The sequence below is a fragment of the Myxocyprinus asiaticus genome, chromosome 36 (genome assembly GCF_019703515.2).
Source record: "Myxocyprinus asiaticus isolate MX2 ecotype Aquarium Trade chromosome 36, UBuf_Myxa_2, whole genome shotgun sequence".
In the NCBI taxonomy this organism is placed as follows: Eukaryota; Metazoa; Chordata; class Actinopteri; order Cypriniformes; family Catostomidae; genus Myxocyprinus; species Myxocyprinus asiaticus.
This window is the reverse complement of record NC_059379.1, coordinates 35,849,830-35,875,029: the sequence shown is the minus strand read 5'-3', so window position 1 is coordinate 35,875,029 and position 25,200 is coordinate 35,849,830. Positions and strand designations below refer to the sequence as shown.

The 25,200-nt window shown below is 35.4% G+C and overlaps 1 protein-coding gene across 1 annotated transcript in view; it reads right to left on the bottom strand.

Annotated features, from left to right (window-relative positions):
* Window positions 1-5,331: 5,331 nt before the first annotated feature.
* Window positions 5,332-25,200, bottom strand: part of reep3b (receptor accessory protein 3b) — a 62,570-nt gene continuing 42,701 nt past the window's right edge. Inside the window, exons 5-8 of the mRNA XM_051673773.1 lie at window positions 23,574-23,687; window positions 17,908-18,046; window positions 9,818-9,960; window positions 5,332-6,230 (exon numbers count right to left, since the gene is read on the bottom strand). Coding sequence (XP_051529733.1) covers window positions 6,150-6,230; window positions 9,818-9,960; window positions 17,908-18,046; window positions 23,574-23,687 — 477 coding nt within the window. The 3' untranslated portion in view covers window positions 5,332-6,149. The remainder of the gene's footprint in view (window positions 6,231-9,817; window positions 9,961-17,907; window positions 18,047-23,573; window positions 23,688-25,200) is intronic.

Genomic DNA, 25,200 nt, shown 5'->3' with positions numbered 1-25,200 from the left:
AACTTTTGGGGAATTTTTTTTTATAAGGGGCAAAATTGACACCACAATTGTGGGACAGTCGTAAATTTTTTTTTACATTTATAGAAATGAATTCTGCACAATAAATATTGAAATGCTTTGTGAGTATTTCACTCTTTGTTTAGATTTTCAAATCTGTATAATTTTTACAATAGGTTTTCATAGTCTAATATTGAAAGTTTGGGTCTGCTACAAGGCTAAAAAATAAAAGTAATTTAAAAAGTATTAAAAATAAATGATGAAGGCTGGGCAAAAAACTTTAATTAGACCTTTATATATATACATTTTTTTTACATCTGTTTGTTTTAATAAAAATCAACCACTTGGAATATGTAAAAGCCTGAAGCTGAAGAAATACCCATATTTGCGTACATGCTATGCATCCACTACCCAATCCTTATTAAAAGAAATGCTTGTGTGGCATGAGTAATTGTGGAATGGTTTGGTATGCTGGTGTGACTGGTATTCCCATGCAGAACTCTTGCTGGGCATGTTCGAGTATTGTTATATACTTATGCAAGAGTTCAGGCTAAGGAAAAACAGTATAGACACACAGATCCAGGAGGAATTACCCACACTCACTGTTATCTCTGCACGTCAGCACTGTATGATTCCATAGCAGAACATGGAGAGTCAGCAGGGGTTGCCTGACCTCTCCCTAATCGTGGAGTCAAATCCTGGTCAAACCCTGAAGGACAGCCGTGACGAAGAGGCACGGTCTGACATACATGTGTTTGGAGCACTGATTAAGCATTCCAGGAATGTGGTATGAAAATAAGCAGCTTTGATTTAAAACAAACAAAGGACTATCATGCAATCTGATTAAAGCTCAGCGAGGACGTTTTGACACTTGGAAAATATTAATGTGTCTTTAACAGTTCTTACTGTCATTAAAGTTTGAATATGAGCAGTTATTTATTGGCCCTCGGTGGGACACTTAATATTTCTTATGGAAAGTCTCAGAAACAAGACTATTAGGTCATGAGATCACAATTTATAAACAGCGCCTTACATGGTTAACAAATTCTATCATCATTTACCTACCCTCATGTCGTTGTAAAACCATATGACTTCTTGGAACACTAAACAAGATGCTCACGCTGCTGTTTTCTGCATAACTAAAGTACACAGTGAAAAAACACCATACAAATAACATAAAAGCGGTCCATACACATTCTTCATTCTTCTGAAGCCAAACAACGCTTGAATATGTGCAAGAAAGAATGAGATTAGCAAGCTTTTGCAAAGGGGAAGATTATCAGTGAAGAACAACTTCAGTTTCAGCCTGCTCCTCACACAAAGCATTCATATGGCTTCAGAAGACCTGTAATACAGCACATGAGTCATAGGGAATACTTTTACTGTTATTTTTGTCCATTTTGAAGTTTGACAGCTCATGGCCTCTATACACTTTCATTGTATGGAAAAGACTGCACATTCATCAAAATTTCTATTTGTGTTCCATGGAATAAAGAAAGTCATACGAGTTAGAACAATTATAGGGTGAGTTAATGATGACAGAATTTTTGGGTGAACAATTTCATATGACCGTGGCTATGTTCGCAATTGCATACTATACTACTTACTATTTCTGTAGCGTATAGTATGCAGTATATTACCAGAAGTAATATCAGCAGCTCTTTCTTGACTCATTATTTGATCAGTCTGCCAAAGGTTGACTTTTTTTCTTACACAAAATTGAATTAAAAAAAAAGTATTTCCAAAATGAGATCTGGATGCAATTCTTGAATAATACATTCTGTTTCACATAGTAGTTTAAAAGAAGGCAGTATACTGTATATTGCACAGTCTGCAGAGGGCAAGTATTCCATTCAGAATATAGCCATTCAATATATGGTGTTATAGCTCATTCTAGTGGACATGGTTTAATCTGATATATTCCTCCTATTATGTAAAAAAAAATAAAAAATAAAAAAATGGACACAGCCTTTAAGGTAAGGGTCAATTTGACCCTAATTGTTTTCAATGCAATTTACCAAAATGTTTACACTATGAAAAACAGCAAAGACTCAGGTAAAAACAGAAAACTTTTGTTGTGGCTTGAAAATACAAAAATCATGAGAACCTATGAAATTTCAACTATGTTTAATTCTTTTTTTTAAATCATTACAAATACACAGACCAAAATCTGTGAAGGGACTTCTTCAACTGTTAGTCTTTTGGAGCTCATTTTACTATCTTTGTCTGACAAAGTCTGTTGCAGCACTGAAAAGAAGTGAGAGAAAGCACCTTTTACTCTCACAGGACAGTGAGATCTCTACACACCCTCATGGCAAAATCATAAAGATTCATATGACTTTTCTAAATTATGACTTTCAATACAGCCAATGATGTTGCTGGACATCGTTTCCATCTAATACACGACAATTTCTTGCTTCTGTCACACACAACAGCTTCCTATCATGTTTACACATTCTACTGATCGGTTAGGTTTAGATAAGGGGTTTGGATAAGGCCATAATATTAATAAGCATGTCCTTAACGTGCACGAATCTCACACTTACTTCCACATTAGACATCCGGGCATACGAACGAACGAACTCGTACGAAATCATTCGAAATGTCCAACTCCTAAAATATTTACGAATTTTCATGAGACTGGGTTGGAGATCTAGACATAACAAAGATACATCACATCATTGTTTTTATTATTATTATTTTGTGTCTGTGCAGCTAACTTTGAACATAAAAGTATGTGGGTCAAACTGACCCGCAAACATCATCGTTGTATACAAATCACTGATTCTTGAGACAAAACATGTCTTACATACAAAAGTTCTATTTTTGTTAAAAATCAAGAAATTCATAATAATAAAAATACTGAAAAGGTTACATCTAAAGGAAATGTGCACACGTAGGGCATTTATTACTTATATTTTTAAATAATTCCATTAGAATTTTTAAATGCATGCTCTATACTTGGAAGCACATGTAATTAAGCTGTCTTAAGCAAGATGTCACAATGTTAAACTGCCAAACAAAGTGTTTTAAAATGCAGCAAACTCATAAATATACGAATCAAATGAAAGGCAGGGATCTGTAAGATATCAAACAATACATAAAGTAAAATTTGAATTGTATTTCCCATCAAAAAATTCCCATCAAAGTTGTGTCCTCACTTTGCGTCAACTCCGTCATATTTTTTTTTATAATCCTGAATAATTCAGACAATGTCATGGACAGCTATAACTCTAAGTACCCCTTTCCCCCGTCCTGCTCATGGTGGATGCAACAGTAGGACATGTGGTCTGGTAAGTTTCATATTTCTTAAATACTTTAAACAAACAATTTTTAAGTCTCTGTGGTTACAGCTTCAACATGTTAACACTGTCATTCCCATTATGATAATTTCTGTTAGAATTGTGGAATAATTTGGTATTTTAGTTAAGGATATAGAGGCAGCTTTACATGAGGAAAAAACAAAATGGCTCCAGTGTACAACACATGGTTAAGATGGAAAAATATTCCATTTTGTCAACTCCATCAGAATGTTCAGAATAGTGTGAAAACAGAAAAAAATAAAATAAAAAAAATTCTGTATTTTATCACTTAACTCCTTTACTGAACAGCATTATTAGATCATTAAAGACTTTGCACTCTTGTAGGATGGATCAAATTAAAATAGCATGCTAGTGTGTCTGACGGAGTTGACACAAATGACAGAAAGATGTAAGTTATGAAGTGAATAAATGTCCATTTAAATGGTTCGTTAGCTGAGGCCTTTGTCTACAAATATGTCCATTTCAAATTAAATTAGTTTTAAAAAAATAATAAAAAATACTAAGATTTAAAACATGTTTTAGCTACTCAAGAGTGAACAAGAAATGACCCACATTTTATGTAGTAGCTGCTCCAAGAGCTCTGGACTGCACTTAACCTAGCCAAAATAATTTGTATCAGCTTTCTTTGTGACCTACACTGGAAGCCAAGCCTCCCTGCGTTCAGACGGCGAAACGAAGCGTCCCGAATTAGCGTTGCGAAAAGTTGCCATCCGCCTTGAGAATGGACATAACGTGAGATGTATTCAAAACAAATAGTCTCTACATACATTTTAACGTTCTATATATTTAAATATCAAAGTATAATGAAACCGTTTGAATTTGAACAGGCTAAAAAACTAAATGTTCGCTGATTTTCAGTGACGTGAAACTCGGGCACATGTTGAAACTTACCTTAACAACGCCTGCTCTCTAGTGGACGAGGCAGGTAACAACACTCCACTGAAAATGTAGGTAAGCAAACTCGTTAGCATGTTCTTCGTGATCTTTAAACGTTTTTATCTCAAGGCTTTTGATTGAATGCTTAAAATAAGTTCTGTAGACAGGTATACATACATTATATATAGTAGACATTCCCATTAGTAATTTTGCAGACACTTTTATCCAAAGTGAATTACAAATGAGGAACATAGCATGCAATTTGTCATACAAAAGTCATATTTATATTTGTCTACAAAAGTAATTTCAAGCATTCAAGCACGAGTCTTTCAAAAGATTTTAAAATTTCATGAGAAACTTTGACATATGACCTACTATGCTATTCAGACTCTTTTCAAAACATTTGGCATACATCATCCATTATGTCACTTGAATAAATAATGAAATATGTGACAGAAATAAGTTTTTGATTTGACTATTTTTTATATTATGTGCCATGTACATATGGCAGTGCAGACAAAGAATGGATTTGGTTTAGTATTGGTATGAACTTCTAAATAAGATATAAATGTAAATAAAAAATGTGGACATTTGTAGCATCTATTAAACATTATTGCTATTGCATAGTTATCAGGTGTGTTTTACTCATGTTTATTCAATAGGATAGTAATACTTTGAAGATAATTTTTTAACATCAAGATTTTAGGTTAACATTTAAATATTTGTATAAGGCAAAGCATACTTTTTTTAGGCGCTGTAACTAGTCACCATTTCTGTAATCACCTTTCAGCTTTTTTACAGTTCACTTAAAAAGTCCTGAAGTGTGACAAATGTATTTTGACAAATTAAAATTACAATTATTCCATGTATTAATCAATAATTATTAGATTATAAAAACATGAAGTATAATAATTATAGAAGTCATTTTTAATAATGATCCTGTATTCAATTGTTTTGATATACTGTGGTTATATAAGTATAGCATGTCACGCTGGGTCTTGCTGTTATTGGTTGAAATTTTATGTCCCCATCAGCAGATTATATAATACTTTTTTTTCTCTAGTTTTCATTTTCTAACAATAATCTAAAAATAATACCAAATAAAAGTATATTTGAATAAAAAAACTGACAGTAATTGAATTACAATACTCTGGTTTTATTCATATCATTGCATTCATTTGGAATGACACATCCAGCCACACGACAGCACAGAATTAACTGCACGCTCAGACACAGAAGAGATATTACATTAGTGTGGACTTTCTCCCAAATAAAGAAACATTCTGAATTGAGATCAGAAATCAAGGATTTAAAGAATGTGCAAAAGGGATTTTCTTGAGATCCACGTACCATCAATAAAAAAACGGCAGCTGTCATTTTTTAAATATTAACATGTCATTTATTAAAACCTTCTAACAAGTCAACATTAATATAACACAGCCTTTCTATATCTTTGGTTTGTTCTCCATAACTGATAAGAGACACTTTTGTCTAATGATGACAAATCATTTTCAAGTGTTTAAGAATCAGAATCATTGCTGATAACCTAAATTAAATTGTAAAAACCTACTTAAAAGAAAATATCTAAAAGGCAGCAAAAATCCATGACAACAGAAGTATAAAACCCACATCCAAAGAGAACACAATTCTAAACACAAATACTGAAGCTAAACGAAATCTGAATGTCAAATTCAGACAAAGACCTGCAATACAAAAGCCAACACCCGTAACTCAAATCTCAGATGCTCATTTCACTACTCTTTAGCTCATGATACTCATTATATGTACACACTCGTGCTGGTAGAAGTAATAACAGTTCTGTTGGTATATCCATGAAAAACTTGAAAGAGACCACATGAAAAAAAGAGTCCACAGCCCTTATGAAAAAGAATATGAAGACATTTGTTGTCCACTGATAAAGTGGACACTTCGTCCCACATATCAGTAGTAAGTTCAGTTCTCCACGCCAGAGTAAGTCATTGCATTGAGCGCTGGCCGTTTCCTCCCTTTGATCTTCAGAGATCCATAACGTACCTGTGACCAACAAAAGACGACAAGCATCTGTTACTATTACTACAATCAAGCATACAGCAAATCAGGTGGCAAACCATAATAAATAGCTTAAAATAATATAATTTACTCTAGAGCTGCAACTAATAATTGTTAAAAAAAATTGAGAATGATATTAGAAAATGTATTTAATTATCGATTAGTTGGGTCTGTGCACTATGGAACAGTAAACCTCCAGTGACGTCACTTTGAAGTAGTGAAAAAATGCATCTGAAAAACGGCCACAAAGCTACAGCAGATAAAAAAAATGCACAAACCAAGATGTCCAAAGCAATGCAGTTCTTATTATTAAACACTCCAAAGAAGGTCATAATTCTATAGTTTCATCTGGGCAGGTTGCCAGGTCAGGTGGCACATTCATTTTGACAAAAAAAAAAATCAAATCACTTTGATAAGATTTTCATTGCATGAACCGTATTAACTTGAAATTCAACACATAATGCAAGTTACAGGGATTACAATGAAAAAAAAATTATGGGATTGTTATATTAAGCATTTACAGAAATAAAGAAGCTACAGTCACACATTACTGTTCAGAGGAGTAAAATCTGAGTTCCTTCCAAGATCTGACTTAATTAGGAGACATTGTGTGCTAGTTTATCATTTTTACACACTCTATTGAACATGAGCAGCTGTTTAAATGTGATTTTTTGATATCCAAGCAGCAGCAATATAACATGTTAGTGATGTCCTGATACCGACACTGGTATTGGAATTGGGTCCAAAGCTGTGCTCATGTATGTGTACTCTTACTCATAAAAATAATTAGATACCAAAAACCGTTACCATCTGATGTACGAATGTCACTGCATAAACATTCAGCACACAAATAAAAATGGCGACATGTCCTAGTGTGATTATTAACAGCAAAGGCTGCAATTTAATGCAATAAATATACTGTACAGTCTACAGTCATAAATTATATTATTATTATATTATATTATATTCTCTCTTAACAACACACTGGCAACTTACTATCAACCGACAGCCTGAATATCAATACAGTACAATACAACCTACTTTACATTCTTTATATACTATATATAATTTTGTATTGAATAATGTGTATTCTATATTGTGTGTATTGTATGCTGTACAGTGTATGTTATTATTTGTATATTGTGTTCTGTGTAATTATGTGTATATTAGATTTTAAATTGTGTTGAGTAAATCTGATGTTTATTGTAAATTGGTATATGTCTCATCACTGTCACGACTGCTATGTTGCTCGGAACTGCACCCAAGAATTTCACACACCATTGCACTTGTGTGTATGGTTGTGTGACAATTAAAGTGATTTGATTTTTGATTTGATGTGCTACGCGCTTTAAATTGAATGTGTGAAATAGGGCTGCAACTAATGATTATTTTGATAATCGATTAATCTAATGATTATTAGAATGATTATTCGACTATTCGGGCGATCATTGCAACAATTAATCATTAGCTCATAAACGATTATTCAGCTTGTGCCTTGACTTAAAAGGTTGTATTAAACATGCTTACAATAAATAGGACAAAATCATCTTTTGAAAACACCTCTAAATGACATTCACTGAATTAAATAAAAAAATAAAAAATAAAAAAAAACTTTTTCAAGTTTAATTCAGTAAAAAAAATTCACTGCAAAAAAATCCTATTGTTATCAAGTGTTTTCCATTTAAAATTGTCTAAAAATCCTTAAAACAAGATACATTTACTTGAGAAGCAACATATAAGATATTTAGACTTGCTTTAAGAGAATGTATCTTATATAAGTGTATTTTTTCACTTGGTTATACTTCTGTGAGTGCAGTAAAGACAAAATACACTTATATTCAAGATCTATTCTCTAAAAGCACGACTAAATATCTCATATGCTGCTTCTCAGGTAAATGTATCAGCTCTGGCTCCACTTTATTTCACAACGAGAGTGCTTCTGTATTTACTGGTTTTGTATTTTTGTATAATTTCCGCATACTTTGCGATCTACATCACCTGAAGCTGTCTGGAAAGTCTGCAGTGCATCTGGACTGTGAGCTGTTTTCTTTCTCTCCTCAGTCATAATCGAGCTGCAGTGCTGTTCTCACGCGTCATCAGTTTAATGTGATCTCATGTTACATTAAATGAGATCAATTGACTATTCAACAACGAAGATTTTTGTAGACAATTTTTTACTGTCGATATTTTCGATAACATCGACTAATCGTTTCAGTCCTAGTGTGAAGCAGACGGCTACACTGAAAACTCCACCTAATGAGCATCATGTGCACTCTGTGTGTGTGGAAGATTCACTTTGAAGCGTGCAGCAGATACAGACTATATATTTATTTAAATCGCAGACTTCTGTGGTTTAATAATCACACCGGAGGTGAGAAACTACCATCAAAAGCACACAGAAACTGAAAGGGCTTCACTCAGTTTTCTGCCAAAATAAAAGCTCAATTTAAAGAAAAATTTTTTTAAAATAAAAATTATATATATATATATATTTGTCAATACTGTATAGTTACATAATAATTGCCATAATACTACTACTACTAATAACAATAAATCAATAATAATTGTTTTATATTTAATATCTCACATCTGTGATGCTGTTACGCAGCACTTCATTTTTAATAGCTTTGGATAAAAGCATCTGCTAAATACATAAATGTAAATGTCATTTGACAAAAACACTGGTAATGTTGCATTTTGGTTTGTGCTGAGATGTTCGGTATAAAAGCATTACGCTTCATATGACAAAAATAATGCAATGTTATGTTGAAACTGAATTGCTTTATTTAATTTTATTAATTTTTTATGAATTTCTTTGTTTAGACACCCTTTTGATGGCAAAATTGAATTAAACTGTCAAATACAGAATTCAGAAAAAATAAAACGGAACACGTGGAATTAAAAAAATAAAATAAAAATAAAAATAATATAAAAAAATCGAACCCATTTCATAGAGCCCTACTTGTAATTATACAGAGATGCTTTTGTTCATGAAAAAGAACCTGTCCCTTTCATTTGCCAAAAACATTCCTTATTGATTAATAAGGATTATTGATAATCCCATGACATTTTTGATTTGTGATCATTTTTGACCATATAAGAGCTAAAATGATTTTGTTTTTTTGTTTTATGTCTTACATGAGTTACAGTTGCTGAAGCCAATACATTTTGTGACAGCTTAAAATTACTGATTATTACAAATTTTGATGTCATTTGAGTAACAATTGCTGAAAAATAAAACAATATCCTCAAATCATCAGTTGTACAGTACTGTACATGACAAATGCAACATAATTTTTTTTTTTTTAAAACGGGTCTCGGTATTGGCAAGTACTGAAAAGGAAGTATCACTATTTTCACTTGGTCGGTCTGCAAACGTTTATCAGGACATCCCTATTACATGTGTTCATCTCACAAACAAAATATATGTATACAATATACAATAATTACAATATAATCATTTGTCAAAATCGTGCAGGCTTAATATTACATTTTCGTTTCAAAATAATAAAATATAATGTACACTTAGTAGTTCTGTCTTGAAAGAAATTGAGAAATGCAGTTGGACTTACATCTTTGCGCAGCCTTGATCGTGTGATTTTGACGCTTTGAGATCGTCTGAGGCCATGCGAAGACACAGCTTCATCCTCAGAGAATACAGGCTTACCCTCATCATCACTCCTGTCATCATTATCATCATCATACTGATAATACTCTGGAAAAAACAAAACAGCTTTATATATGCTGGAAGCACACTAAAGTCTTCTTTAATATTATCAAAAGTCAAATATGTCAAGAAAAAAAAAGAATGGACAAAATATACAGATAGTTCAAGGTCTGATTCAGAATGCAACAGGTGGAACTGTAAGCATCAACAACAAAAGATATGGAAAGCATTTACTTTTAAAAGTTGAGCATCTTATTTATTATCCTATCCTAACTATGCATGATTTTATGGTAAGTTTCTTTATTTTATTTGCATTCTGCATAAGGTGTAATTTTCCTTGCTGTCCAAGACCCTATCAGAACAGACTTGAGACCCACCAGTTGAGAACCAACTGATCAAGTCCTGACTAGATTCCAGTAATGGAGGGAAAGAGATTGAGTAGAATGAGTGGTATGAAAGAAAGAGAGAGAGAGGAGAGAGAGACAGAAGCTGGGTTAGGCTGCTCCTGGTACCATCAACTCTAGGATCCACGGGTAGTGCTGAGAGCAAGACAGAGTCAGCCTGTGCCAGGACGCCTAACACCAGTCGAGCCAGAGTAGATTCACTGAACACTTTATCACTCAAACAATATGATAAAACCAAAGGATACAAGAACTGTGGGTCTAAGCTAGTACTGTGCACGCAGTTCTCAATTCAACCATAAGGGGGCAGAATACTCACAGAAAACAATCGTTCTGAACACTTTCCTTTGTTTGTTTGCACACCCACCACTGTTTTCAATTACTACAACATAACAACTTCCTTGAGATTTGGAAAAGCGTATGACTAATGTTCCAGGACTATTCTTGAGTTTGGGTCTTGTGCAAGCTAAGCAGAAAGACAACAAATACAGAGACGGAGCTGACAGGTCTTTGGTATTTTCTGTGGATTGTTAGCAGCGCTGAAGGCCAGTTTGTCATCAGTTAGATTTGACTCTGTTCCGCTAGGTTCATTGTCTGAATATGGCCGTTATATAGTTGCCACAGCACTTGGCGATATAATAATAATAAAAAATCTTATCTTAATATTTTTCAACCTTTTGATGAAATCTCGACATTTGGTAACTTGCTCTGAAATCTGGCTTTTTATTTAATGTTTTTTGTTTGTTTTTTTGTTTTTTTAAATCAGAGGAATCACAATTTCAACCAAAAAGCCATTGTAGAATACATTGGAATACAAGAAGTAAAATACATTATAAAAATCTAGTTAAAAATAATCAAGGCACGTTTTCCACTAAAAGGATGCAAGGAAGTCCTAGTAATAGTTAATCGATGTCATTTATGTACACCAAAATAACAATACATAGTAATAAACAGCAATATTTGCCTATATATAGTCTGTTTGAACTACAACATTTTAATACACAAACACTTACATGACAATGTAAGAGACTTTCAAGACCATTTTTTAGGTGATGACAAACTTGAAAGAGTTTTGAATTGATTCATTAAAACTGACAGTTTGAACTGATCCACAAAAATTGAAGGAATATTCTGGGTTCAATACAAGTTTAGCTCAATCGACAGCATTTTTACCATAGAAAATTTTTGACTCGTATCTCATTTATTAAAATAAGTAAATAAATAAGCTGCGTATACAGTAAGGCACTTACAGTGGAAGAGAAGGGGGCCCAGACCATTACTGTTTCAAAAGTATAGCCACAAGATGTAATATGAGTTTAGTGTAATTAAATCTCTGTTCTACACATTTTTAGTGTGATAAAATCACTTACAGGATTTACCGCATTGTGTCATCATGGCAACATCATTGTAATATTGGACATAACTTTACACAGATAAGGCAAGTGATTTTATCATGTTAACACTTGTAATGTTTATATCCTGTGGCTCTACTTTTGAAACAATGTGTATTTTAACATTTATGGACTGGCTCTCTTCACTTCCATTGTAAGTGCCTCACTGTAACTGCGTTTTTTTTTTTTTTTTTTTATACAAAATGAGTGGTAATCAGTATTATGCCACAAATAATCAATTGAGCTTAACTTGTATGGAACCCAGAATATTCCTTTCACTTCATGAATTAAGGGAATCAGTCAAATGACGTGCTCTTTAAGAAACTTAATGGCCAAATAAAAAGTGTATTAAAATCATTGTCATATTGACAATTACTAAGTTTACATGAACACCAGAAAGCGGTTTATTGCGAGAAAGCAGCGTTCCCATTTAAAGGCACTGTATAAGCGGCATACTCTTTCCTCCTGTATACATGCGGCTCGGTCAGTAAGCAGCTTTCTCCACAGAAACATAAATTCCTAGCGACGCTTGTGAAAATAACGAATATGGCATCTGAAGAAGACTGCTATTATATTCTCCTTTGCTTTGCTTTATTTCCAGATTATGAAGAGTTGTTGCTGTGTTTGTTTCCTTAACTTTCAATTACAACCTGCAGCTCAATTACGCTGCAATAGTGGGGTTTCCCTCTTATGTCAAACTCCGGGATTCCCTCAGTGTATGAGCAGGTATAGTTTATAGTGTTTGTCAGGGGTGGAAAACCTTTTTCCTATTAAGGGCCATTAAATAAATTACAAAATTATTTACGAGCCATAAAATTGTTTGCAAATTCTGATTGTGGGTTGAAATTAACATATGCATTCCATTAGGCCTACAAGAAAAAAAAAAAAAAGTAAAAAAGGACTTTCTATTACACAGTATTTTGTGTAGAGGATTGTGTTAAAATTATTTTAATCTTTTTTTTTTTCTATTTTATTTTTAAACAGTTATCAGGAATCAAGGCCATTTTTAAAAAAATTATTATTCTTATTTCTCAAATGGTCTCACAGGCCATATACACACTGAGGCCGCTGTATGTGCTTTTCCCTCTGTAATCCCAGAAATGTTGAATTCGTTCCGCTGTGTTGGCTTGTTGTTGGGCTCCATCCTATGATGTTTGTTATTCGGTCAGTTCACGCGCATGCAAACTCATAAAAAACCTGTAAGAATGCCGCTTATGCGTTTACATGGTCACATAAGCTGCAGAAACCTGGGTGTGTCAAATCGCTTTCTCTTAATCCCTTAAACGGCAAGTACTGAAAAGGAAACTGGCATTCTCGTTTAAGGCCTCGATATTGGGTACAATGGGGCTAAAGCTCCACTACACTGTACAATATTGTCACTATACACTGCAAAATTTTCCTGTTCCATGAGATCTTTGCGTGTAAAATCTATGTTGCAAATTTATGTAGCTAATGAAAATCCCTCAAATTAACACATTTCTTTTGAAACAAAATACTTAGAATTTTCAGTTTTGTTTAAGGTCATTTAATCAAACATTTTACAATAATTGTCCAATAAGTGAAAAGATAGTATTAGGGGTAAAAAGCCCCCCTGTTGCAGGGGCTAAAGGCCCCTATTAAACACATTGTTTTTTTTAAAGTGGGGCGAATAGACTTGTAATGAAAAATGTTCAAAGTGTGCTCACACTGACTCATCCAATCATAGAGATTGATTTGTTTATAGAATATTTGATGTAATAAAATGCCAAATGTGTTTGTAATAAACAGGAAATGGTTGACTCTTTCTGAAGTCAAGGAAAAGTTCTATTCGACAGCAAAAAAACCTTACTGCTATTGGTCCACGTCATCGGCAGGTGTAACCTACAGCTCCACCTACCTTGATGCTGACAGCAAGTTCTGTTTAGTGAGTCAAAATGAAAACATCGACATGTAGAGTTATTAGCGACCTGGTGCAGCTTACCTACAGTTGTGCTCAAAAGTTTGCATACCCTTGGAGAATTGGTAATATATGTACCATTTTTAAAGAAAACATGAGTGAACAGGCAAAAACATTTCTTTTATTTCTTATGGGATTCATATTCAACTGTAGGTTATAACAGAATGGCACAATCATAAAACAATACATGGCAACAAAGAAAAAAATGAAATGACCCCTGTTCAAAAGTCTGCATACCCTTAGTTCTTAATACTGTGTTTTGCCCCCTTTAGCATCAATGACAGCGTGCAGGCTTTTGTAATAGTTGCCTATGAGGCCCCAAATTCCTGCAGGTGGTATAGCTGCCCATTCGTCCTGGGAAAATGCCTCCAGGTCATGCAAAGTCTTTGGTCCTCTTGCATGAACCGCATGTTTGAGATCTCCCCAGAGTGGCTCGATGATATTAAGGTCAGGAGACTGTGATGGCCTCTCCAGAACCTTCACCTTTTTCTGCTGTAACCACTGGAGGGTCAACTTGGCCTTGTGCTTAGGGTCATTGTCATGCTGGAAAGTCCAAGAGTGTCCCATGCGCAGCTTTCGTGCAAAAGAATGCAAATTTTCTGCCAGTATTGTCTGATAACATGCTGCATTCATCTTGCCATCAATTTTCACAAGATACCCCATGTCTTTAGTTCACACACCCCCAAAACATCAATGAGCCACCACCATGCTTCACAGTGGGGATGGTATTCTTTTCACTATAGGTCTTGTTGACCCCTCTCCAAACATAGCACTTATGGTTGTAACCATAAAGCTCTATTTTGGTCTCATCACTCCAAATTACAGTGTGCCAGAAGCTGTGAGGCGTGTCAAGGTGTTGTTGGGCATATTGTAACTGGGATTTTTTGTGGCATTGGCGCAGCAAAGGCTTCTTTCTGGCAACTCGCCCATGCAGCTCATTTTTGTTCAAGTATCGTCATATTGTGCTCCTTGAAACAACCACACTGTCTTTTTCCAGAGCAGCCTGTATTTCTCCTGAGGTTACCTGTGGGTTTTTCTTTGTATCCTGAACAATTCTTCTGGCAGTTGTGGCTGAAATCTTTCTTGGTCTACCTGACCTTGGCTTGGTATCAAGAGATCCCCGAATTTTCCACTTCTTAATAAGTGATTGAACAGTACTGACTGGCATTTTCAAGCCTTTGGATATCTTTTTATATCCTTTTCCATCTTTATAAAGTTCCATTACCTTGTTATGCAGGTCTTTTGACAGTTTTTTTCTGCTCCCCATGACTCAGTATCTAGCCTGCTCAGTGCATCCACGTGAGAGCTAACAAACTCATTGACTATTTATACACAGACACTAATTGCAATTTAAAAAGCCACAGGTGTGGGAAATTAACCTTTAATTGCCATTTAAACCTGTGTGTGTCACCTTGTGTGTCTGTAACAAGGCCAAACATTCAAGGGTATGTAAACTTTTGATCAGGGCCATTTGGGTGATTTCTGTTACCATTATGATTTAAAAAGGAGCCAAACAACTATATGATAACAAATGGCTTCATATGATCACTATCCTTAAATAAAAGACTCAATGCCAAAATTTCACAATTTCTGCCAGGGTATGCAAACTTTTGAGCACAACTGTACATCTGTATGATCGTTCACGTAGAGACATTTTCCAGGACCATGTCATGTGATTTATTTTTGTTTTATTAATCTACTAAAGGAATCAAATCTCAAATACTCCCAAGTGCCCATTCACTCATGTGCCATCTGCAGTGAAAGCCATTCACACATCTGTCTAAAGTAAGATATGCCCATGATTATTCTTTTGTCTTTATTCTGAACATTATCACTTTTATACACTTACAGTATCTTTGCAATTGTATCAGTGTCATTATAAATCACAATAACAGTGTAACCGCATTTAATGGTATATCGTGTTAGTGCATTAGTGTCATGAATTCAGAATATAAACAAGACAAATTAAACATTTTCTACTGCATATATATTAATTCAAATCATTATCGAGTGATTAAAACGGCTTCTTTTACTGACCTCATGTGAAGTCTACTCGTAGAATGAGGCATAAAGTCACTGATAACACATTTTGTTTAACACATTGGTTAAGGTTTTACATGTAGCATCCTCATATTTAAATGTACTTCTAAACACCTCCCACAGTGGTGTGGCAGGTGTCTGAATGTTCGGAAACAGTATACCGTTGCTCGGCTGTTTAGAACTTCTTTTTACCCCTGAACGATGAATGAAAAGGAAGGCCTTTACATGACATTTCAGAACACTGCTTTCTGCAAAAACCCTGGAATAAACCGTTTTCTTAATTGCATGTAAACGTGGTCAATGTTGCTTAATTTTATATAGCCAGCAAGAACACTGTGAATTTATCTTCAAAATTGAATATATCGCCCAGCCACTCATGTAACTGTTGAATGCAATGCCATTAGAGAACAAAGAAACACACAAGCTATACAGGCATGTTCATAGCATTTTCCAAAGCTGACCTCTGCTGCTTTACAGAAAGCGTAACCCAACAATAAAGGACAGGCAAATAAATAACACACTTAAGCCTCTCTTTACACCTCCTGTTTTAAATTCAAACTGCAATTAGCAGCTCGTTTGATCAGTCCAAGGTCTTTCACCTTGGCTTTAAGCATCTGAAAGGGAATGCCATTTTGAAGGAGCTGGCTTTCTGATGGCTTCATTGCAGACGAGATGAAAATGACCTGGATGCCGGCAGAATTTCAAATGCTGCGGGTGCATTAGCATACTGAGATAGAGGCACATTAGGTATTCCGCACAGTGGCTCCCCGAGCTGTTTTTTTCCCCCCTCTTCATCTTCTCACAAAGCGTCATTAGACCTTTCATGCTATGAACGTGCCGCTATTACTTATTACTCTCCCGTGATCGAGACAAATACTAAATCCATTCCATTTGCTCCAGAAGCAGTGCTGCGCTCACATTGTTGATTTCCAGAAGCGTGTGAGATATCATTATGAAAGCTCTACGGATTTACTGACACTGCTAAAAGCATTCTTACATCAGGGTTACCACATCTACTGACCAATGAATTTCCATGACTTTTCCATGGCATTCATGGTTACTACATTAGTGTTGTTAAATATAGAGATTGCACCATAGAGACTGCACTCACAAATAGCAATTTCTAGCTAATGGAAAAATGTAGAGCCTTGTGTAACTAGAAAAATGAATATTCACTAGATGTTATTAATTCAAAAATTTAACACTCTCAAAATTCAATTATGACTGTGATAACCCTGGTGCATACTGTGATTTTTTCCCATCTCCAGATAGCTGTTTTACACAGCCCCTTAGAGGAAGGGAGGGGATTTCTTTTTTTAAATGCTTTTTCATTCCCTAAAAAAAGTTTTGCATTTCCTTGCAATAGTTTGCATTTCGTTGCAATAAGTTTTGTGTTCCCTCGCTTTTTTTTATTTTTTTTAATAGTTTTATCCATCCCTTACAAAGATTAACTATTGTATTACTACAGTAACTATAGTTCAGCTATGGCATTTATGATAAATCCATACTAACTACAAAATGTGCATGATTTGTTCACTACAGTAATCATATTTTAACCATGTTATTTGTGGCAAAACCATAATAATAATATAGGAAAACCAAAACTATGGTAATACAATCAATCACTCTGCCAAAAAAAATAAACTGTAACTTTTTTTTTTTAGTTTTACTATAGTAACACCATGGTTAATTTGTGGTACATGTACCATATAGTTTTAAAAGCCTTGGTTCTTACCCACAAAAAATATAACATAGTTACTGCAGGTTTACTTCAGTGAAACCATGGTTCATTTTTGTAAGGCAATGTTTTTTTGGTGGAAACTATTGTAATGTTGTGAAAATATACTTATACCACAAATTCACCTGGGTGTTACTATAGTAAAACCATGGTTAATCTTCGTAAGGGATGGATAAAGTATTGTCAGGGAGCCCAACTGTCCATTTTTAAAAATGTTTTCAACTTATGATTGAATTCCTACCAAGAAATAAGCATTGCAGTATTTGCAATATTTGCTTGATTATCTCTAAAGCGCACTTGAGTTTGTTCTAGAGCATAAGACGAGATGTTAAGTTGCCTTGGAAGTCTGTCTAAAACTAGTTTCCTTAGGAAGAACCTTCATAAAAAACTGTCAATGTCAGTGACTGACTGGGCACTAAAAAGAATCAGCAGTGTGAAAGAAAACAAGGGATGCAGCGTAAATAATTAAATTGAAAGGGTAGGATGTACCAGCTCCATCGGGCTGGTCCATGATGGCTCTTCTGGCTGGGTTGGAGCTGGAGTACCCAGAATACATGTCTCCTTGAGAGATCTGGGTAAGATCGTGCATGCTGAAGCTTCTGAGCTTCTCTGTGATGGCTCCTTGACCCTGCAGAGAGAAAGAATAGCACCTAGTTATAAACATGTCAGCACTGACAACACAAAACTGCTTTAACTGAGCATAACACTGCATGGACATCCATTATGGCATAACAACATGCATGTGTATGAACGAATGCAGAAAATAAAGCTATTTTAGGCTCTGTTCCAAAATCTAGTAAGCTGCCTGGCTGTTTACTGCCTAAATAGGCAGCTGCCTTCTAAGGAAACTTACTAGGCTAAATAGGTGACCGATTTTTAAATGCTCTACATAGGCATCAGTTCTGTGCAGCATTCAAATAGTACTTTTTGCATTAAAGGAATATTACAGGTTCAATACAAGTTAAGCTCAATTGACAGCATTTGTGGCATAATATTAATTACCACAAGAATGACTTCTGACCCCTTCTTTTCTTTAAAAACAAAAAGGCAAAAATCTGGGTTACAGTGAGATACTTACAATGGGAGTGAATGGGGGACAATTTATGAATGTTAAAATACTCACTTTTTCAAAAGTATAGACACAAGACAAACAATACCCATGTTAACATGATTTTAGTGCAATAAAATCACTTACTAACCTTTTCTGTGTAAAGTTCTAGCCAATTTTACAACTTCGTTGCCATGAAAGCTCAATAATACATGAGTTTTAGCAGAAGAATGAATGTAAGTGCTTTTAGAAAATTGTAAGCTTCAAATTTTTGCCTTTCAACCCTCCAATAATTGGCCCCATTCACTGCCATTGTAAGTGCCTCACTATAACCTCGATATTTGCTTTTCTTTAAAAAAAAAAAAAAAAAAAGGAGGGACGAGTCAAAAAACGTTTTTTTGGTAATCAATATTATGCCACAAATTCTGTCGACTGAACTTAACTTGTACTGAACCCGGAATATTCCATTTAGTGCACCGGAGACTTAAATTGCAAGTTATTTCAATTTAGTTTGGTGTTAGCATGTTGATAAGCTACTGTCGCAATACTCTAACGAGCATAGAAATATATAGCACAAACTTATATGTTACATAGTCTGTTTGCCTATGATGCCAGACAATGCTGCCCATGTTGGTGGCTCACTAGGTTTTGAAACTGAAATTTACTGAACACAAAACTTTGTATAGACTAAACAAAACATCCTTTGGATGGGTGTGTTTTAGGCCTAGTTTTACATAGCTTTTACATAGACATAGTGGTCTATTTTCAACTGATGTAATGATACCATTGATTCTTAGCACAATGTGTATGAGTCAGTAACAACTTAGCAAAAGAGCGAAAAAATGGGAAGAAGAAACCATAAGCTAAAACTGTTAAAATGATGTTGCTTTAGAAATTCTGTAGCATTACCTGCACTGGAGAGAGCAGGAGTGCAGTATTCCTATAGGTATATGTCAATACAAATTGACAAGAAAGAGATTATTACAAAGAGGGGATTTAAAAGAATAGTTAACCCGAAAATTTAAATGATTTACTCGCCCTCATATTCTTACAAACTACTTTATTTCAGACTGTGACTGAACATTCTGCCTAAAACCTCCTTTTGTGTTCCATGGAAGAAAGTCAAAGAGGTTTGGAACAACATGAGGGTGAGTACATGATGACAACTTGTTCATTTATGGGTCTATCCCTCCAAAAAAACAAAAGAAAATGGAAGAAAGTGAGTAAAAAGGGAGGAAGAGAGACGTTTGAGTAAATCCAGCCATATGCAAGAATGACTCTGACATGAGCCTTTTACAAGCCCACTGGCTTCATTTCAGAGAGATGTCTTTCAATAACAGCATCCTCTATAAGAGAATCTAGCCCTATAACGTCATATGTATCAAATATGATACACAATGTTTGACGGCTCCTGTCTCGCTGTTGAAGTTGAAAAAACAAAAAACGTATGGTATGTGAATTTCACATGTTTATGGCACCATCTAGTGGTTATTTGTGAAAAAATTGGTTTCAATGTTTATATCAATCTAAACTCGGCAAAAAAAGAAACGTCCCTTTTTCAGGACACTGTATTCTAAAGATAATTTTGTAAAAATCCAAATAACTTTACAGATCTTTATTGTAAGGGGTCAATGGTTCAATGAACCATAAACAATTAATGAACATGCACCTGTGGAACGGTCGTTAAGACATTAACAGCTTACAGACGATAGGCAATTAAGGTCACAGTTATAAAAACTAAAGAGACCTTTCTACTGACTCTGAAAAACACCAAAAGAAAGATGCCCAGGGTCCCTGCTCATCTGCGTGAACGTGCCTTAGGCATGCTGCATGGAGGCATGAGGACTGCAGATGTGGCCAGGGCAATAAATTGCAATATCCGTACTGTGAGACACCAAAGACAGTGCTACAGGGAGACAGGAAGGACAGCTGATCGTCCTCGCAGTGGCAGACCACGTGTAACAACACCTGCACAGGATCGGTACATCCGGATATCACACCTGCGGGACAGGTACAGGATGACAACAACAACTGCCTGAGTTACACCAGGAACGCACAATCCCTCCATCAGTGCTCAGACTGTCCGCAATAGGCTGAGAGAGGCTGGACTGAGGGCTTGTAGGCCTGTTGTAAGGCAGGTCCTTACCAGACATCACCGGCAACAACGTCGCCTATGGGCACAAACCCACCTTCGCTGGACCAGACAGGACTGGCAAAAAGTGCTCTTCACTGGTAGGACTCGCGTTTATCGTCGAAGGAATGAGTGTTACACCAAGGCCTGTACTCTGGAGCAGGATCGATTTGGAGGTGGAGGGTCTGTAATGGTCTGGGGCGGTGTGTCACAGCATCATCGGACTGAGCTTGTTGTCATTGCAGGCAACCTCAACGCTGTGCATTACAGGGAAGACATCCTCCTCCCTCATGTGGTACCCTTCCCGCAGGCTCATCCTGACATGACCCTCCAGCATGAAAATGCCATCAGCCATCCTGCTCATTCTGTGCATGATTTCCTGCAAGACAGGATTATCAGTGTTCTGCCATGGCCAGCGAAGAGCCCGGATCTCAATCCCATTGAGCACGTCTGGGACCTGTTGGATCGGAGGGTGAGGGCTAGGGCCATTCCCCCCAGAAATGTCCAGGAATTTGCAAGTGCCTTGATAGATGAGTGGGGTAACATCTCACAGCAAGAACTGGCAAAGCTGATGCAGTCCATGAGAAGAAGATGCACTGCAGTACTTAATGCAGCTGATTGTCACACCAGATACTGACTGTTACTTTTGATTTTGACCCGTCCTTTGTTCAGGGACACATTATTCCATTTCTGTTAGTCACATGTCTGTGAAACTTGTTCAGTTTATGTCTTAGTTGTTGAATCTTTTATGTTTATAAATTTAAATTTAATTTGCTGAAAATAAAAGCAGTTGAAAGTGAGCGGACGTTTCTTTTTTTGCTGAGTTTATTTAAAATGGCGGCAGACTTCTGCAAAAAATGACTCTTCTGTTGGGATAAATGACAGCTTATTTTAATAAAGTAAAAGTGACAGTAATGATTATATTGTTATTGATATTTTAAAATGAGTATTTCCTGAATATAAGCAACTTATGTTTGGTTAATTTGTTTTATATTATTTTATTGAAAAAGCTTATTGAAATTACATGCATCAAATATGATACAACAGGCTTTTGAGGTATATCTCTCAATCACTATTACATTACATTCATGACCACTATTAAAAAATAAAATAAAACTAAAAAAAAACAAAGCTTTAAAAATTCTGACATATACTTTTTATAAGATATATTTAAAGTACTTAATGTATGCAGCCTGCTCTGTCATTATAAAGATCTCATTATTTTACATTACAAGCTATTATGATGTCATCTTACCATAAGTTCCTGAGACCCAGGGACAAAAGTTTTACAATTTCCCTTTTTTAAATGTCAATTTAATGTTTGGTGCATAAAATACATATGATAAAAATTGTTTATTGATTTTTTTTTTAAATTATTATTAATAATAATAATAATAATAATTCCTTACATTTTATATAGCGCTTTTCTAGGCACTCAAAGCGCTCCACATAGTATAGGGGGAATCTCCTCAACCACCACCAGTGTGCAGCATCCACCTGGATGATGCGACACAGCAATAGTGCACCAGAACGCCCACCATACACTAGCTGTTGGTGGAGAGGAGAGTGATGTAGCCAATTCAGGAATGGAGATTATTAGGAGGCCATGACTGATAAGGGCCTATGGGGGGAATTTGGCCAGGACACTGGGGTTATACCCCTACTCTTTACGAGAATTGCCCTGGGATTTTAAATGACCACAGAGACCTCGGACCTCGGTTTAACGTCTCATCCAAAGGATGGTGCCTTTTTACAGTATAGTGTTCCCAGCAGCAACCTTAGTTTTCCCCAGGAGGTCTCCCATCCAGGTACTGGCCAGGCTCAACCCTGCTTGGCTTTAGTGGGCAACCAGGCAAGAGCTGCAGGGTGATATGGCTGCTAATAATATTGTATTTATAGACCAAGGAGAGGAAGTTGTCATGGCCAAACTCTCAAACATTTTGTATCTCTGAACAGCCCAGGGAGTCCTCTGATAATACCCCAAGATTTACCACTGTAGCACGTATGGGCCAAGAAAAACTAAATAACAAATGTCCTACACAAAAATGAATTTCTGGGCCTCAGGAGGATAATGACCTTTAAAGCCTATTGTATCAAATATGATACATAAAAAAAATATGCACATTTTTATTTTAAGATTACATTTTATATTTTACAATTTTCTGACAATTCTTTCATATGTCAGCCTTTACAGGGTTAAGCAGGACAGTGGCCACATGAAAACTGGAGCATTGTTGAGCAGTGTTCTGTCTTTGATTAGGATATCAGCTTGATTACATTTAGTGCTCCACTAACACCTTGGAAATACAAATACCACTAATACATAATGGCCTTGGGTTTGTTGCCCAAAGAAACCATGACCTTTGCTTACAATTGAAATTCGTTAGTGTTTAGTTTATTCCTTGTGCTCCGGGTTTGTGCCGGCACACTTGTGCTCTTTGTTGCAAAAGGGAAAGAGGATAAAGTCAACAAGGAATGGGATTCACAAATTTACTTCAGTAATGTGACATATTTCAGAGTGAAACAGGACATTTGAGAAATAATAAATGTAGGGCTGATTTTTTTTTTTATCCATTTGGCTATTGGTTAACATTATTTCCGGCGTAGGCAACATCAAGAGTATACAACATAAAGTCATTTCAGAGGTGGACAAAATTGTATTACATTTTGATGAAATATTATGAAGACAAACATTTTTTTTTTCTTGGGAATAACTTGCAGCAATAAATCACAATAAGAGCAGGAATGTGGATTAAGAAAGTAAATACGGTCAGCTGTGATTTCATGTAAACTTTAAAAGGAGGCCACATTAGACTTCAGCCAATTTCAGTAACAGCATTAGAAACTCCCACACAAATACACAAAAAAACACCTGTAGTTCAGAAGCATAAATATAAACTCCTCCCCAAAATGGCTCTATTATCATTCTCTAAGAGTCTTTTCAACACACACGCGCACACTCAAGCATACACTTGCCTTGACAGCTGCAGTCACAGCTGCGGTTGCAGCGATGCTCAGGCCCTGCTTGCCAAAGTTCAGCATAGTCTCGTAGCTTCGCTCTTTTGCCTGAACTATGTAGTCATCAATTTCCTTCAAGAACAACAGGCAAGCAAAAATAGTAAGTGAGTACTTTCTGTTCTTGAAGCACATAATCACTACAACACTAAACACTGAAATGATCAACTATGGAATACGAAATTCGTAAAGGCGGTACTAAAGCAGTGGTTCTCAACAGACAGGTCACAACCCAAAAAATGTATCGCAAGTCTGTTCTGATTGGGCATTTGGCAACAAAAGCTAAATGCAAAAAATAAAATAAAATGCAACTGACCATTTAATTGTGCATAGTTAGGACAGCATAATAAATAAGCTTATCGCTTCCCCTATCTTTGGTTTCTGGCACCAAAGGCTGTGCATCAAATCATACTCTAGTATTTTGGTACAAATGTATCTGTCACTTGGTTATATTGTTAAAGGAATCTTTCTGGTTCAATACAAGTTAAGCTCAATCAATAGTATTTGGGGCGTAATGTTGATTTCCACACAATTTTGACTCGTCCCTCATTTATTTGAAAAAAGCAATCATTGCGGTTACAGTAAGGTACTTATGATGAAAGTGAATGGGGCCAGGCTATAAACGCTAAAATACACATTGTTTCACACAGATAAGGTTAGAAAGCAATTTTATCACACCAAAATCATGTTAACATACATAATGTTTATGTCTCGAGGCTATACTTTCAAAACAGTGTGTATTTTAACATTTATGTACTGGCCCTATTCAGTACATACAGTATTAAACAAAAGACAAGATACAATTATTTTTTTGTGGAAATTAACATTATGCAACAAATGCTGTTAACTGAGCTTAAGTTGTTTTGAACCCAGAACATTTCTTTAAGATTTGGCCAGGTGTTAATAATTTTTTTTTTTTTGCCTAATGTTGCATATTGTTGGGCCTATGCAGTTTATGGCAATATTAATGAATTTCAATGTTTAATTTAAAAGACCACATGAAATACATTTTGGATTGTATGAATTTTAGTCCATGTCTGTTAGATTTGAGGTCATATACTGTATACGCTAGTGCACTCCTAAAACTTGCTAAATGATCCTTTAGAAAAAAAAAATCAGTCTTTCAATTCCAGGAAAAAAAAGGACTCATTTTGCACTCACAGGCGTATAAAAAAATGTGTCCAATATAATGCTCTGTAGAATGAAAATGTCCCTCCCCTTTATACCACCCGTCAATGACTAGCAATAGCAAGTAGCTGTGATGTACACTAAAGCTTATTGGCTATTTAAAATATAAATAAAAAGTGTAATATATCCTGGCACAAATTCCTTTTTCAATAGGAAATATGTCAACACAGGAAGGGAAAATTGCACTTGTAAGTCATTTCATGGGATCTTTATGCGCATTTTAGTAGGGATGCACCGATACCACTTTTTCTCTTCCGATCCGATTCCGATATCTGAAGTCTCAGTATCGGCCGATACCGATACCAGTGTTGCTTTTTTGCATAATCAGTTTAGAATATCTTTACCTCATTGTGTGGAACTAATTGGGAGTACTCTTTAATATGTAAAGAAACACAAACCT